General features: G+C 40.3%; 1 protein-coding gene across 1 annotated transcript in view; it reads right to left on the reverse strand.

The window, feature by feature from the left end:
* Positions 1–580: 580 nt before the first annotated feature.
* The window catches only part of LOC118390955 (glycerophosphodiester phosphodiesterase domain-containing protein 5-like), a 248,573-nt gene continuing 233,188 nt past the window's right edge, over positions 581–15,965 (reverse strand). Inside the window, exon 15 of the mRNA XM_052457714.1 lies at positions 581–767. Coding sequence (XP_052313674.1) covers positions 764–767 — 4 coding nt within the window. The 3' untranslated portion in view covers positions 581–763. The remainder of the gene's footprint in view (positions 768–15,965) is intronic.

The raw sequence follows: 15,965 nt of genomic DNA on the forward strand, positions 1-15,965 counted from the left end.
AAGCTTTCATGAATGTGTAATATGTCCCTTTAAATAACCATTAGACATCAGTGGTCTTTACCTACCTCTCTGTCATATGCAGTAATACCATGTGGTTGATCTCCTCAACGTGGATCCTAGAGAGACAGAGAGAGACGTTAGCCATCAGACCTGTGTCTGTGTTGCCGTGTGTGTGTGTTTACCTGGCTCACCAGAAGTACAAGACATGCACACCTGGAGTAATATTTCAGTCACTGTAATATGAATTAGTCACAGTGAAAAAGATACAACACCGCAAAATGTGAATTCAGTAGAGAGGCATTACATTACATACATACATTTACATTTAAGTCATTTAGCAGACGCTCTTATCCAGAGCGACTTACAAATTGGTGCATTCACCTTATGACATCCAGTGGAACAGCCACTTTACAATAGTGCATCTAAATCTTTTAAGGGGGGTGAGAAGGATTACTTTATCCTATCCTAGGTATTCCTTAAAGAGGTGGGGTTTCAGGTGTCTCCGGAAGGTGGTGATTGACTCCGCTGTCCTGGCGTCGTGAGGGAGTTTGTTCCACCATTGGGGGCCAGAGCAGCGAACAGTTTTGACTGGGCTGAGCGGGAACTGTACTTCCTCAGTGGTAGGGAGGCGAGCAGGCCAGAGGTGGATGAACGCAGTGCCCTTGTTTGGGTGTAGGGCCTGATCAGAGCCTGGAGGTACTGAGGTGCCGTTCCCCTCACAGCTCCGTAGGCAAGCACCATGGTCTTGTAGCGGATGCGAGCTTCAACTGGAAGCCAGTGGAGAGAGCGGAGGAGCGGGGTGACGTGAGAGAACTTGGGAAGGTTGAACACCAGACGGGCTGCGGCGTTCTGGATGAGTTGTAGGGGTTTAATGGCACAGGCAGGGAGCCCAGCCAACAGCGAGTTGCAGTAATCCAGACGGGAGATGACAAGTGCCTGGATTAGGACCTGCGCCGCTTCCTGTGTGAGGCAGGGTCGTACTCTGCGGATGTTGTAGAGCATGAACCTACAGGAACGGGCCACCGCCTTGATGTTAGTTGAGAACGACAGGGTGTTGTCCAGGATCACGCCAAGGTTCTTAGCGCTCTGGGAGGAGGACACAATGGAGTTGTCAACCGAGGCATCGGTGTAGGTTCATATGTATGAGTACGTCTTTCTTGTCAGTCACTCGACAACTGCTCGCTTTATGGTAATTAACAGTCCCTCTTCACTGAAAGCGTTCACATACAGTGGGGCAAAAAAGTATTTAGTCAGCCACCAATTGTGCATGTTCTCCCACTTAAAAAGATGAGAGAGGCCTGTAATTTTCATCATAGGTACACTTCAACTCTGGACAAAATGAGAAGAAAAAAAATCCAGAAAATCACATTGTAGGATTTGTAATGAATTTATTTGCAAATTATGGTGGAAAATAAGTATTTGGTCACCTACAAACAAGCAAGATTTCTGGCTCTCACATACCTGTAACTTCTTCTTTAAGAGGCTCCTCTGTCCTCCACTCGTTACCTGTATTAATGGCACCTGTTTGAACTTGTTATCAGTATAAAAGACACCTGTCCACAACCTCAAACAGTCACACTCCAAACTCCACTATGGCCGAGACCAAAGAGCTGATAATCTCCCTCTATCTGAGGCTCCACGCAAGATCTCACCCCGTGGGGTCAAAATGATCACAAGAACGGTGAGCAAAAATCCCAGAACCACACGGGGGACCCAGTGCAGAGAGCTGGGACCAAAGTAACAAAGCCTACCATCAGCAAGGGCATTGAAGATGAAACGTGGCTGGGTCTTTCAGCATGACAATGATCCCAAACACACCGCCCGGGCAACGAAGGAGTGGCTTCGTAAGAAGCATTTCAAGGTCCTGGAGTGGCCTAGCCAGTCTCCAGATCTCAACCCCATAGAAAATCTTTGGAGGGAGTTGAAAGTCCGATTTGCCCAGCAATAAACTTTTGTTATTGACCAAATACTTATTTTCCACCATAATTTGCAAATAAATTCATTAAGAATCCTACAATGTGATTTTCTGGATTTTCCTAATTTTGTCTGTCATAGTTGAAGTGCACCTATGATGAAAATTACAGGCCTCTCTCATCTTTTTAAGTGGGAGAACTTGCACAATTTGTGGCTGACTAAATACTTTTTTGCCCCACTGTATGTCTCACACTAAATCAAAATCGATAAGACTAAATTACATAAACACAATAAACATTTAATTTCAGGCAATAAATAGGACCTGCATTAAACAATTCCTCTCAGGCAATAAGTAGGCATACCAATCTTAAGGGTCCTGCGGGCCCCTGGCTTGATGTTGTAACAAATCCGCTGCAGTTCACACCACCCCGTGACCTTCCTGATCACAAACTTTAGGCCTCGCCACAGACATTTACAGTACAGGAACACAAAGAACTGTGTCACCACCCTACAGCAGGGAGAGAGGGAGAGAGGGAAGGAGGGAAGGAGAGAAGAAGAGAAGAGTGAAAGTTTTTTTGCATCTTCAATGGCACAATTCACCCAAAGTGTCCCCCTCACACCCCATACCCCAGCAAATTCACATTTCCCACCAGCTTAAAGTAAGGGTACTTTTTAAAATGTCTGAATCCCATAGTCTGTCACAGCTCTTCATTTGTGTTGTTGTTCAATGTTCAATTGATCAGTCCAATAGCTGCCCTGGCAAAAACAGACTACCTCCACTCCCTCCCTCTCTACCTCAGGGTGTGTGTGTGTGGTCTTTCTATCTGTCCGTCTGAGTGAGCGTGTGTCCTGATGTATGCTAGAACTACAGGACCACTGTCACTCCTTTTCCATGGAGATGAGAGAAGATGACAGTGTGAGTGTATGTCCTTTTCAAGTGTGTCTGCATGTGTGTTCAACTGTACCTATTTAGCTTTCTACACTCTCTATATACACTATCTATCTCGCCTGCTTTTATCATCTCAGAAATATATAAGTGAAGTCTTTAATTTCAGTCACGATCTGAAGAAAGTTATACATGCTTTCATTTCCTCACGCCGAAATTACTATAACTCTGTACACATCTCAGTCAGAAATCCCTCCATTGTCTACAGTTAGTTCAAAATGCTGCAGCTCAACTTTTAGAACATTTTACCATATCACACCTAATAGCTTCTCTACATTACTCACCATTCCAAAGTCTAGGTTGAAAATGAAAGGGCCCCTAAACTTTGCAATGGTCCGCCAGAGGAGAAACAGACGCCTCACAAGTCCTCAACTGGTAGCTTCATTAAATAGTACCCTCAAAACACCAGTCTCAACGTCAACAGTGAAGAGGTGATTCTGGGATGCTGTCCTTCTAGACAGAGTTGCAAAGAATAATCCATATCTCAGACTGGCCAATAAAAATAAAAAAATGAATTGGGCAAAAGAACACAGACACTGGACAGAGGAACTCTTTTGACCCTCTCCACTGAGATCCTGTCGATGTGGATGGGGGTGTGCACCTGCCCCTGTTTCCTGTAGTCCATATTCAGCTTCTTGCTCTTGCTGACATTGAGGGAGAGGCTGTTGTGCTGACACCACACTGCCAGGTCTCTGACCTCCTATCTTTAGATGATCCCACCGTTGGTGACCAACACTGTCGTGTTGTCAGCAGTGTTGGGATGGGTTACTTGAAAGGTATTACTTTACAATATTACATTTGTTGTGGAAAGTAACTCCTTTTATTAATAGTTATATTACTTTGCATTACTTTCATGAAAAAAATATTTAAATCTCACCTTTTGTTTGACTGTCAGAGAGAGCAAGGCGAGCCGCTACTAACTCAGGTTCGATCACTAGTTTCACCTGTGGCGCTGCTTTCCTGTGCTAGTCTACAAGTGCTGCTCTATATATGGGCTGCTTAATTAGCCATATATACTGTAAGCCAAACATCTGTACAGATTTCCTATCTTTTCAATCAAAATCTTTCTCTCAAACCGCCAGTTCTGTTTAAAGACCGCATGTACACAGTACCATAGAGATGTATAGAGGGCACACTTGCCACTAACGGGAAAGCCCTATATGGGCTAACGGGAAAGCCCTATCACAAAAGTGATCAATGGCAATGATCAGATATACAATTCTATACAATTCTATGGACAGCAGCTGTCATGACATTTCTCCAAACAACTAAATGAGGAAAGAAGTCGAGATCCGATCATGGAAAAACTCGCCCAGTAGAGAAATTATTCTAACGCACACATTTTTTGACAAAGTATCTGTAATAATATTACCCAATTTGAAAAAGTAACATGTTACTGTACTCATAAAAGTAATCTGATTACATCTAACATGTTACCCCCACAACACTGGTCATCAGCAAACTTGATGATGAACTTGAAGTCGTGCATGGCCACAGTCATGGGTGAACAGGGTGTACAGGAGGGGGCTAAGCACACATCCCTGGGAGTCCTCGTTTTGAGGGTCAGTGTGGCAGAGGTGTTGTTGCCTACTCCACCTGGGGTCAGCCCATAAGGAAGTCCAGGATCCAGTCGCAGAGGGAAGTGTTCAGTCTCAGGGTCCCAAGCTTGAAGGGCACTATGGCATTGAACACAGCGGCATAGCCATACATTCGTTGGTGGGTGGGAAGCAGCTAACTTCCTGCAATTTTACACATTCTTCCATGAGGCTGAGAGAAAATGTGCAGTTTTATTAGGGTATTAGGGTTTATCACACCCTGACCATAGTTTGCTTTGTATGTTTGTATGTTTTGTTTGGTCAGGGTGTGATCTGAGTGTGCATTCTATGTTGTGTGTCTAGTTTGTCTGTTTCTGTGTTTGGCCTGATATGGTTCTCAATCAGAGGCAGGTGTTAGTCATTGTCTCTGATTGGGAACCATATTTAGGTAGCCTGTTGGGTTTTGTGGGTGATTGTTCCTGTCTCTGTGTTTGTTTGCACCAGATAGAGCTGTCTCGGTTTGTTCACGTTTATTGTTTTTGTATATTGTTCGTTATTATCTTTATTAAAGATGTATCGAGATAACCACGCTGCGTTTCGGTCCTCCTCTCCTTCGATGGAAGAAAACCCTTACAGGGTGTTAGGTGATGTGACAAACAATGGATGCTAAGTGAGAGTTCTACAAAAAACAGCAGTGATCAAATCAATTTTCAGTAAATGTCAATGTAGTCATCAAAATGGATATTAAATCATTTAAAGACATGAATGTGGAAGTTATTAACCATGTCTACAAATCTCAATACTGTAATTATAACATTTACTCAATATGAGCCCAAATGTAAAGTAAGATATGTGTTTGGAACGTTCGATTCTGTGGGACATACTTTTTTCTGAAACCCTGTTCATATTTTCTCTTTGCGACCAGAGTACGCTCGACGTGACAATGTATTGCCAACAAGTATGGGAAAGTCCTGAGGGTGTTTTACGGTCATCAGACATCCTTGGACTGAAATATAAGGTAAATGTTTCCTTTGCTGCTGTCATTAATGTTTTGAGAGACATGAAAAAAACAGGTTACAAAGTAGAGCTTTATACAGTGCCTTGCGAAAGTATTCGGCCCCCTTGAACTTTGCGACCTTTTGCCACATTTCAGGCTTCAAACATAAAGATATAAAACTGTATTGTTTTGTGAAGAATCAACAAGTGGGACACAATCATGAAGTGGAATGACATTTATTGGATATTTCAAACTTTTTTAACAAATCAAAAACTGGAAAATTGGGCGTGCAAAATAAAATATCTCAACAATGGTAAAAGTCATATCCTCATGAAATAAAGTGTTATGTGCTCCTGTAAAGCTTCTCTATAAAATGGAATACAAAATATTGCACTAGAACCGCAGTTTCATTTTGACCCCTAACTTACAGCTGTAATCGCAGCAAAAGGTGGCCCTACAAAGTATTAACTTAAGGGGGCTGAATAATTTTGCATGCCCAGTTTTTCAGTTTTTGATTTGTTAAAGTTTTGAAATATCCAATAAATGTCATTCCACTTCATGATTTTGTCCCACTTGTTGTTGATTCTTCACAAAAAATACAGTTTTTATCTTTGTTTGAAGCCTGAAATGTGGCAAAAGGTCGCAAAGTTCAAGGGGGCCGAATACTTTAGCAAGGCACTGTACTAGGCGGTGTCAGAGGAAGGCCCAAAACATTGTCAAAGAATCCAGTCACCCAAGCCATAGACTACTCTCTGCTACCGCACAGCAAGCGATACCGGTACGCCAAGTGTAGAACTGTTGAACAATTAATTAAATGTCCACCAGGACTATTTACATTTATTTTTTACACTGCTGCTACTCACTGTTTTATTATCTATTCATGGTCACTTTACAATTTACCTTGACTAACGTTGACTCTGTACCGGTACCCCCTGTATATAGCCTCGTTATTGTTATGTCATTTTCTTGTGTTCCTTTTTTCCTTATTTTTTTCCCCTTTAGTTTCTTTAGTAAATGTTTTCTTAACTCAATTTCTTGAACTGCATTTTGGTTAAGGGCTTGTAAGTAATCATTTCACAGTAAGGTCTACCTACACCTATTGCATTCGGCGCATGACAAATACAATTAGATTTGTATGGCTCTGAGGCTGACTGATTTGCTGTCCTTTTAGCACCACTCACACTGACACGGGCAGCTTGTCTCATAGAAAGGGCGATCTACTTAATGCGGTGTACATTACATTGGGTTTGTTGGTCTTTTTAAATGTAAGATGCTTATCAATTGCTTCTAATCCATAGTCTTTATGCAAATATGTACACTTGGAGGACTTCAAGGACCATTTGAGCTATAGCCTAAATTTCACTCCACATGAGTGAGAGCAAACAACATTTTTGGCTTCGCCAACGTGAGTTGACAGGCAAGGCCTCATTAAAAGAAGTTCTGATAATCCCTAAAAACAAATGAAAACATCCCTTGCAGAAAGAGCCTGTATTTGCCTACCTCAATTTTTTTTCTTCATTTGGATGGTTTTGCCTCGTTCCTCTTCTACTCTTTAGAATTGACTCACGGTCAGTGACACAATGTATTCCTGTACAACAAAAACACGCGGGAAGGGGAAAAACATAATTTTACATTGTTGATACGAAACATAGGCCTACACGGTTTAATATCTGGTGAATGGCTCGTCTAATTTTTGTCGGGACAATTTCCATGGTGCTGCTGTCAGATTATATAGGCTATAGATAAATACGTTGCTGTGAGAAATGTAAACCACATTGAATCGATATAGCCTTAACCTACCAGTTCTTCAGGCTAGGCTTCCTGCAATATGCTGGAATTAACATTATTAATCTCATTATAATGCAAATAAATTACACAGTTGTGTTGTTTGGTACAGCTTTATGTCTCGAAGCTAATAATCAGCACCCAATCACATCATATGCATAATCCGAGCTCTGGAGTAACAAAAATCAATCGCGCTTCCTGAAAAGGAACATGCACATATTTACAAATGGATCAATAATAAGCACTCACAGGCAAGAAAGGGGAATGAGAGTAGGCGGCCAAAGACGCAATAGAGTCCCGCAGGTAGTAGCTGCGCTTTTGTGGTGCGGTTGTCCTCTTCACTCGATAGCAGATACCTGTTCCTCCTCCATGATGATCGCATCACTGATGGGATGAGGAGACCGAGCGATAGAAAAGCATAGCAATGCAGAGTCTCTGTTGCCGCGCGGTGGCGGAGAAGGGGACAGCCCAGTCCGCAGACAGACCTTCGCGCTGAAACCTGGTCTCGGGGCATTTCGTATTATTCTGTATCTAAATCGAGACACTTAATTTACTATGGTATGATATGTTACGTTTCGTGTATATATTAATTTGTGGATGTCCATCACTCATTTCGTATGATACAGTTGAAGTCGGAAGTTTACATACACATAGGTTGGAGTCATTAAAACTCGTTTTTCAACCACTCCACAAATTTCTTGTTAATGAACTATAGTTTTGGCAAGTCAGTTAGGACATCTACTTTGTGCATGACACAAGTAATTTGTCCAACAATTGTTTACAGACAGATTATTTCACTTATAACTCACTGCATCACAATTCCAATTCAGAAGTTTGCATACACTAAACGATGTCATGGCTTTAGAAGCTTCTGATAGGCTAATTGACATAATTTGAGTCAATTGGAGGTGTACCTGTGGATGTATTTCAAGGTCTACCGTCAAACTCAGTGCCTCTTTGCTTGACATCATGGAATCGAAAGAAATCAGCCAAGACCTCAGAAAAAACATTGTAGACCTCCACAAGTCTGGTTCATCCTTGGGAGCAATTTCCAAATACCTGAAGGTACCACATTCATCTGTACAAAGAATAGTATGCAAGTCTAAACACAATGGGACCACGCAGCCTCCATAACGCTCAGGAAGGAGATACGTTCTGTCTCCTAGAGATGAACGTACTTTGGTGCGAAAAGTGCAAATCGATCCCAGAACAACAGCAAATGACCTTGTGAAGGTGCTGGAGGAAACAAGTACAAAATTATCTATATCCACAGTAAAAATGAGTCCTATATCGACATAACCTGATAGGCCACTCAGCAAGGAAGAAGCCACTGCTCCAAAACCGCCATAAAAAAAGACAGATTACGGTTAGTAACTGCACATGGGGACATCATAGATCATACTTTTGGGATAAATGTCCTCTGGTCTGATGAAACAAAAATAGAACTGTTTGGCCATAATGACCATCGTTATGTTTGGAGGAAAAAGGGGGAGGGCTGCAAGCCATTGAACACCATCCCAACTGTGAAGCACGAGGGTGTGCACACTGCAGGATGGACTGGTGCACACAAAATAGATGGCATCATGAGAAAGGAAAATTCTGTGGATATATTGAAGCAACATCTCAAGACATCAGCCAGGAAGTTAAAGCTTGATCGCAAATGGGTCTTCCAAGTGGACAATGACCCCAAGCATACTTCCAAAGTTGTGAAAAATGGCTTAAGGACAACAAAGTCAAGGTAATGGAGTGGCCATCACAAAGCCCTGACCTCAATCCCATAGAAAATTTGTGGGCAGAACTGAGCAAGTGTGTGCGAGCAAGGAGGCAAACAAACCTGACTCAGTTACAACAGCTCTGTCAGGGGGAATGGGCCAACATTCACCCAATTTATTGTGGGAAGCTTGTGGAAGGCTACCTGAAACGCTTGACCCAAGTTAAACAATTTAAAGGCCATGCTACCAAATACTAATTGAATGTATGAAAACTTCTGACCCACTGAGAATGTGATGAAAGAAATAAAAGCTGAAATTAATCATTCCAAAGTGGTGATCCTAACTGACCCAAGACAGGGAATTTTTACTAGGATTAAATGTCAGGAATTGTGAAAAACTTAGTTGAAATGTACTTGGCTAAGGTGTATGTAAATTTCCGACTTCAACTGTATGTTACAAATTACAAGTTGCATTGTATGTTACGAATTTGCAAAAGGTACAACATGTTACGAATTTGCAAAATGTACAATATGTTACGAATTTGCTAAATGTACAATATGTTATGGATGTGCAAAATGTATGAATTGTTACGCATTCTAGCTAGGTTGTAATGCAGCTAGCTGGCTAACATTAGCTAGGATAGGGGTTAGGGTTAAGTTTAAGGGTTAGGTTAAATGGTAAGGGGAAGTGTTAGCTAACATGCTAAGTAGTAGAAAAGTAGCTCAATGTAGTAATTAGCTGAAAAGTGGATAATTAGCTAAAATGCTAATGTGGTCCGTGATGAGATTCGAACTTGTAACCTTTGGGTTGCTAGACATTTGCGTCTACCCATCCATCCCGACCAACCACCCTTTTTTAGAGTAACCATCTGTCTTGTGTAACCACACCAAATGTGACATATCATACTAATTTCAGTTTCCGTGTATACTTTTAATATATTATGTCTACTCTATGAGACCAGGCTGCGCCAAAACAAAATGTGATTTGAGAGGTCACAAACTCATCAGACACAAAGAGATGAACACCTAAATTATACAATGAATCATATTGTCATGTTTGTTTTGTGTCGCCTAGGATAGGCCTAGGCTACTTGGCAAAGTGCAGTCTGTCAGGCTATATGCTGTCTGGACATTCCGATTGTCAATCATAACATCAAAGGTTTTCTCCCGAGGTAAAATTAGTTTGATATTGGACATTCAGTGGCTATTTGGTCAATAGCTATTTAACCAAGCATGCCATGACTATGAAGAGGGTATATTCTGGTGTGGATGGAGAACCATGGAGAACCATCCACTTTAAAAAATAATAAATACAAATAAGATAGCTTACACAGAGCATGCCAAGACTATGTAAATGGTACAGTGCATTCGGAAAGTATTGTCACGACTCCTACCGAAGGTGGCTCCCCTTCCTGTTCGGGTGGCGCTCGTCGTCACCGGCCTACTAGCTGCCACTGATCCCCCCACCTGTGTTTAGTTAGGTGAATTGGTTGGGCTCTATTATCCAGCCGGCCCGCCTGCTGGGTGTGCAGGATTATTTCAGTGTACGTGTGTACACGGCTGTAGGTCACCGTTGTCCGTGTGTTTGTAATTTTGCTGGACTGTTTAAATTCCCCTGTGTTTGGGGCATTTGTTTGGGTTGGCGTCTGTTTACCGTTGTGGTGCATTAAAAGTAGCGCTACCCTGAACTCTCTGCTTCCTGCGCCTGACTTCTTCCTCCACTACACCCTGAGCGTTACAAGTATTCAGAACCATTTTTACATTTTGTTTTGTTACATCCTTATTCTAAAATGGATAAATAATGTTTTCCCCTCATCAATCTACGCTCAATACCCCATAATGACAAAGCGTTTGCAAATGCATTATAAGTTTAAAAAAAAACTGAAATACCTTACATAAGTATACAGACCCTTTCTTATGAGACTCATGGGATAGAATCAATTTAACATGATTTGGTAAAGCAAATTTTATTTGAATGAAATGTGTAGCTTCAAATGGATATGGACATGTTCTCTAAACCTGATCACTACTTAATAATTAACATGATTTTATTGATGATTTTACTCATAATTATGTAGAACTTTGTCCATAATTTATATTATGGACAAGGTTATACAGAATTATTAATGTAAGCATGAAGATGAAATGCTGCCATTTTCTACCTTAGTGTTTGTATTTACACAAATGAATAGGGAAATAAAAAGTACATGCTAAAGATGTGTAACTAAGGAGCAAGAGACCATCTGCATCAGTGACAAAGAAGGCAAAAGGCATGTATGTCTTGTAATGGTTCAGCTCTTTGGATTGACAAATGTCCATTCACTGACATTCAGTGTTCAATGAATTGCACAGGTCTAAATCACAGTAATGTAGGCTATATATCTGTATAAAAAAAGAGTTGTCCTAACAATAATTGGGCACTCTCTCTAATGCATTTTTTAAAAACAGAATGACAAGAAATAAGAAATAAGAGACCAAGAATGAGGTATGTGTAGTACGTTGAATTATTTATATTTTTGTCAAATCATTTTAAATGTATTGATAAATGGACACCCATAATATAAAGTAACACTGTTCAACTGCTAAAATGAATTCCACATCCCATTTCAATAAGTCTGTCACCTTTGCACCGCGTTTTACAACATGGAGGCAGCCATAAGCGAACTGTTAAACTGCATGAAAACACCAATCTCATAGGATTAGGTGTATAATCACTAGATCTTAAACATGTAATATTTTTTTTTTAAATGGTCTGTTTTGATGCAAATACATTCTTTAAAAAAATACTTTTACCTCACAAGAAAAAAAATTGGAACACTAAATGCTGCTGCAAAGTGATTGCAGACGATGTCATGCACAATCACCAAATAATTACTTAGCTAGCATGCTAGCTATCTCAAGCGGTGTGTACTCCTCAGCAAACCTTAATTAGTTCTTGGCTAGATAAATTCAAAGTTCTTGAACAATAGGTAAATATCATGGTGTTTCGCCAACTAACTTTACCGCTTTGCAAAATGTTAATCTTGACCTAGTCCTGTTTTACTGTTCATAGAAGCCAGCTAGCAACATCGCCTTTTACCTTTAGCTGCCAAGCCACTATGATTCAGACTCAAGAGCACAAAATGAGAATATGGAGCAATCACTAATAATGTTACTGCTTACAATTCTGACTACAACCACACTGACAAATGTTGAATAAAATCAACCACCATGCTTAACTTGACCAAGATTCTAGGTACTGTCTTCTCCGCTAACGCGGCAGCGTTCTTTCTGGAAGAGTTTTCTCTCGTGCGGTTTGAATTGTTCCTCATTACTCATCATGAATTAACTTTATTGGTTCACGTACCCCATACATGATTCAAACTAGTAGATCTGATTTTGCTTCAAGTCGCATTGATTGGAAGCAATGAAATCGCGTTGAGAGGAGAAAGAAAGCATGTTTGAGTAAATCCCACACAATGTTTTTGTAAATCTGACAGCCCACCTTGTCCTGTTTTTTCAGTGCACTTGACAGTGCATGTCAGAACAAAAACCAAGCCATGAGGTCAAAGGAATTGTCCGTTGAGCTCCAAGACAGGGTTGTGTCAAGGCACAGATCTGGGGAAGAGTAACAAAACATTTATTTAGCATTGAAGTTCCCCAAGAACACAGTGGCCTCCATCATTCTTAAATGGATGAAGTTTGGAATGACCAAGAGTCTTCCGAGAGCTAGCTGCCTGGCCAAAATGAGAAATTGGGGGAGAAGGACCTTTGTCAGGGAGGTGACCAAGAACTCAATAGTCACCCTGACAGAGCTTCATAGTTCTTCTGTGGAAATGGGAGAACCTTCCAGAAGGACAACCATCTCTGCAGCATTCCACCAATCAGGCCTTTATGGTAGAGTGGCCAGACAGAAGCCACTCCTCAGTAAAAGGCGCATGACAGCCCGCTTGGGTCACCTAAAGACTATCAGACCACAAGATTCTCTGGTCTGATGAAACTAAGATTGAACTCTTTGGCCTGAATGCCAAGTGTCACATCTGGAGGAAATCTGTCACTATCCCTACGGTGAAGCATGATGTGGCAGCATCATGCAGTGGGGATGTTTTCATTGGCAAGGACTGGAAAACTAGTCAGGATCGAGGGAAAGATGAACAGAGCAAAGTACAGAGATATCCTTGATGAAACCTGCTCCAAAGCACTCAGCACATCAGACTGGGTCGAAGGTTCACCTTCCAACAGGACAACGACTGTAAGCACACAGCCAAGACAATGTAGGAGTGGCTTCGGGACAAGTCTCAATGTCCTTCAGTGGCCCATTCAGAGACTGGACTTGAACCCGATCGACATCTCTGGGGAGACCTGAAAATAGCTGCGCAGCGACACTCCCTATCCAACCTGACAGAGCCTGAGAGGATCTCCAGAGAAAAATGGGGGAAACTCCCCAAATACAGGTGTGCCAAGCTTGTAGCGTCATACCCATGAACTCGAGACTGTAATCACTGCCAAAAGTTCTTCAACAAAGTACTGTTTTGTATTTTTAATACATTTGCAAAAAAAATCTAAAAACCTGTTTTTGCTATGTCATTATGGGGTATTGTGTGTAGATTGATGAGGGGGCAGAGGCAATTTCAACCATTTCAGAATAAAGCTGTAACGTAACAAAATGTGGAAAAAGTAAAGGGGTCAGAATTACTTTCCTAATGCACTGTATATTCTGAATTAGGGGAGGATGGAGAAAAATCCACAGCCTTTTTTTCTTGGGAAGAAAAAAAAACATTTTCCGTCTTTCAGTCTTCAATAGCTTTTGAACAAAGCTTGCCATCATGACTATGAAAATTATGTACTCTGAATCACGGGAGGCTGGAGAAAAATCCATGTTTTTAAAAATAGTTTTTCTTTAAGAAAAAAAACTTTTCCGACTTTCAATCGCAATAGCTTTTAAACAAAACTTGCCATGACTATGAAAATGATATATTCTAAATCAGTAGAGGATGTAGAGAAATCCATGGCTTAGAACATTTTTGTATTTGTAATAAAAATAAATCCTAATAAAAATGTAAAAATCCATATTTCAATCTTCAATAGCTTTTAAACAAAGCATGCCATGACTATGAAAGGGAAGGATAGAGACAAATTCATGGCTTTTTTGTTGTTGAAATGTAGATGTATTTTTTGTGAGTAGATGTATTTTTTGTGAGTGAGGGGCTTTCAATCTTCAATAGCTCTTACACAAGACCTGCCATGATTATGAAAATTATACTGAATATTCTGAATAAGGGGGATGGAGAAAATCCACTGCTTTTTTTGTTGTGGTAAAATTTTGATTTGTTTTTCATCCTGCTTTCAATCTTCAATTGCGCTTACACAAAGCGTGCCATGACTATCAAACTGATATATTTTGAATCAGGGGATGATGGAGAAAAATCCACAGCTTTTTTTTGTGGTTGATTTTAGGCTGCAACAAACAACACAACTGTGTGAGCATGAGTGTTTGCTTACATGAAATATTTTTGGTTATTTTTAATACTGCGAATGTGTGACTGTTTTTTTGCGGTTAGCGTGGCCTGGTGTGAAAATATTTGAATAGACTCCCAGGCTCACACAATAGATATGACAGATTTACATGGACACACTTCAACCCCTTGACACACTAGTCCCTCCTGCAAAACAGTTACTGTTGAATCATGGCTGATGTAATCCCCATCCACTACTTGTCAGAATGATTTTTAACAGAAGTAGTGATTGTGTTAGAACTGTAAGTGAGGACCTCCTTTTATCTTTCCATTATAACCAGCAATTCTTTGACACTTCACATAATTTTGAAATTAAACTGTAATATTATAGACTGAGGGACCCAATACATTCAGTGCCTTCAGAAAGTATTCACACCCCTTGACTTTTTCCACATTTTGATGTGTTACAACCTGAATTTAAAATGGATTAGATTGAGATTTTGTCACTGGCCTAGAAACAATACCCCACAATGTCGAAGTGAAAGAATGTTTTTAGACATTTTTACACATGAATTAAAAATGAAAAGCTGAAATGTCAATAAGTATTCAACCCCTTTTGTTACGGCAAGCCTAAATAAGTTCAGGAGTAAGAATTTGCTTAACAAGTCACATAAGTTACATGGACTCACTCTGTGTGCAATAATAGTGTTTAACATGATTTTTAAATGACAATAACGTCATCTCTGTACATATAATTATCTGTAAGGTCAAGCAGTGAATTACAAACACAGATTTAACAACAAAGACCAGGGAGGTTTTCCAATTAAGTGACAATGCCCACAATATATCCTCCAAAAATGGCTTCAAGGGCATTATTAATTTTATACAATGTGTTTCCAACATGTTAAAATAATGATTGACATATTTAACTTCAAAATTTTATTTTGATTAATTTATTCATACTATTTCACAAGATATAGTCCTGACACAAATCTAGGGTTGCTAGAAACGCGACCAAGTTGTTCAGTCTTTTTGTTCTGTATCTATGGACGCAACCCAGTCATTTGTTCTAAATGTTCCATTGCCATACTGGCTGGCAACATTCTTATCCCTTGCATGTTACCTAGCCAACTACGGCTAACTTACAGTCACGTCAGAAAGTGCAGCCAGAATAACAGCAAAGTAGCTACATTTGCTTTAAGCTGTTTTCTAGTGACATTTATTTGGATACATCCATAACAAGCTAATGAGGCGCGATTTTGCCTGACATAGAAAATGTGCTCACTCGTCAGGACACGTGTTCAGAGGAGCTAGCTAGCAACACATCTAACACAATAACTTCAAACTGAAGCTGGAAAGACTGCAAATAAGCTGCGTTTATTTAGACCTTTTTTCAGTTTAACTTTTTTTGTATTTGTTCATAAAAATAATGCCAGCGTGACTGTAAATTAGCCTGTTATTTACATTTACATCCAACATCTACTGCACTGTGTAGACTTGATTGGACAACTAGGATATCAATCTGTAGTTTCAAGAGACCTGGTAACTTGTTTATGATGCAGGCTCTCTCCAATTTTAACCTAGTATTAATTCTGGTTTGTTCTCTAGGCTGTCTCCATAAACTGGAAATTTTATTTTTGGT

The sequence above is a fragment of the Oncorhynchus keta genome, chromosome 12 (assembly GCF_023373465.1).
Source record: "Oncorhynchus keta strain PuntledgeMale-10-30-2019 chromosome 12, Oket_V2, whole genome shotgun sequence".
Classification (NCBI taxonomy): domain Eukaryota; kingdom Metazoa; phylum Chordata; class Actinopteri; order Salmoniformes; family Salmonidae; genus Oncorhynchus; species Oncorhynchus keta.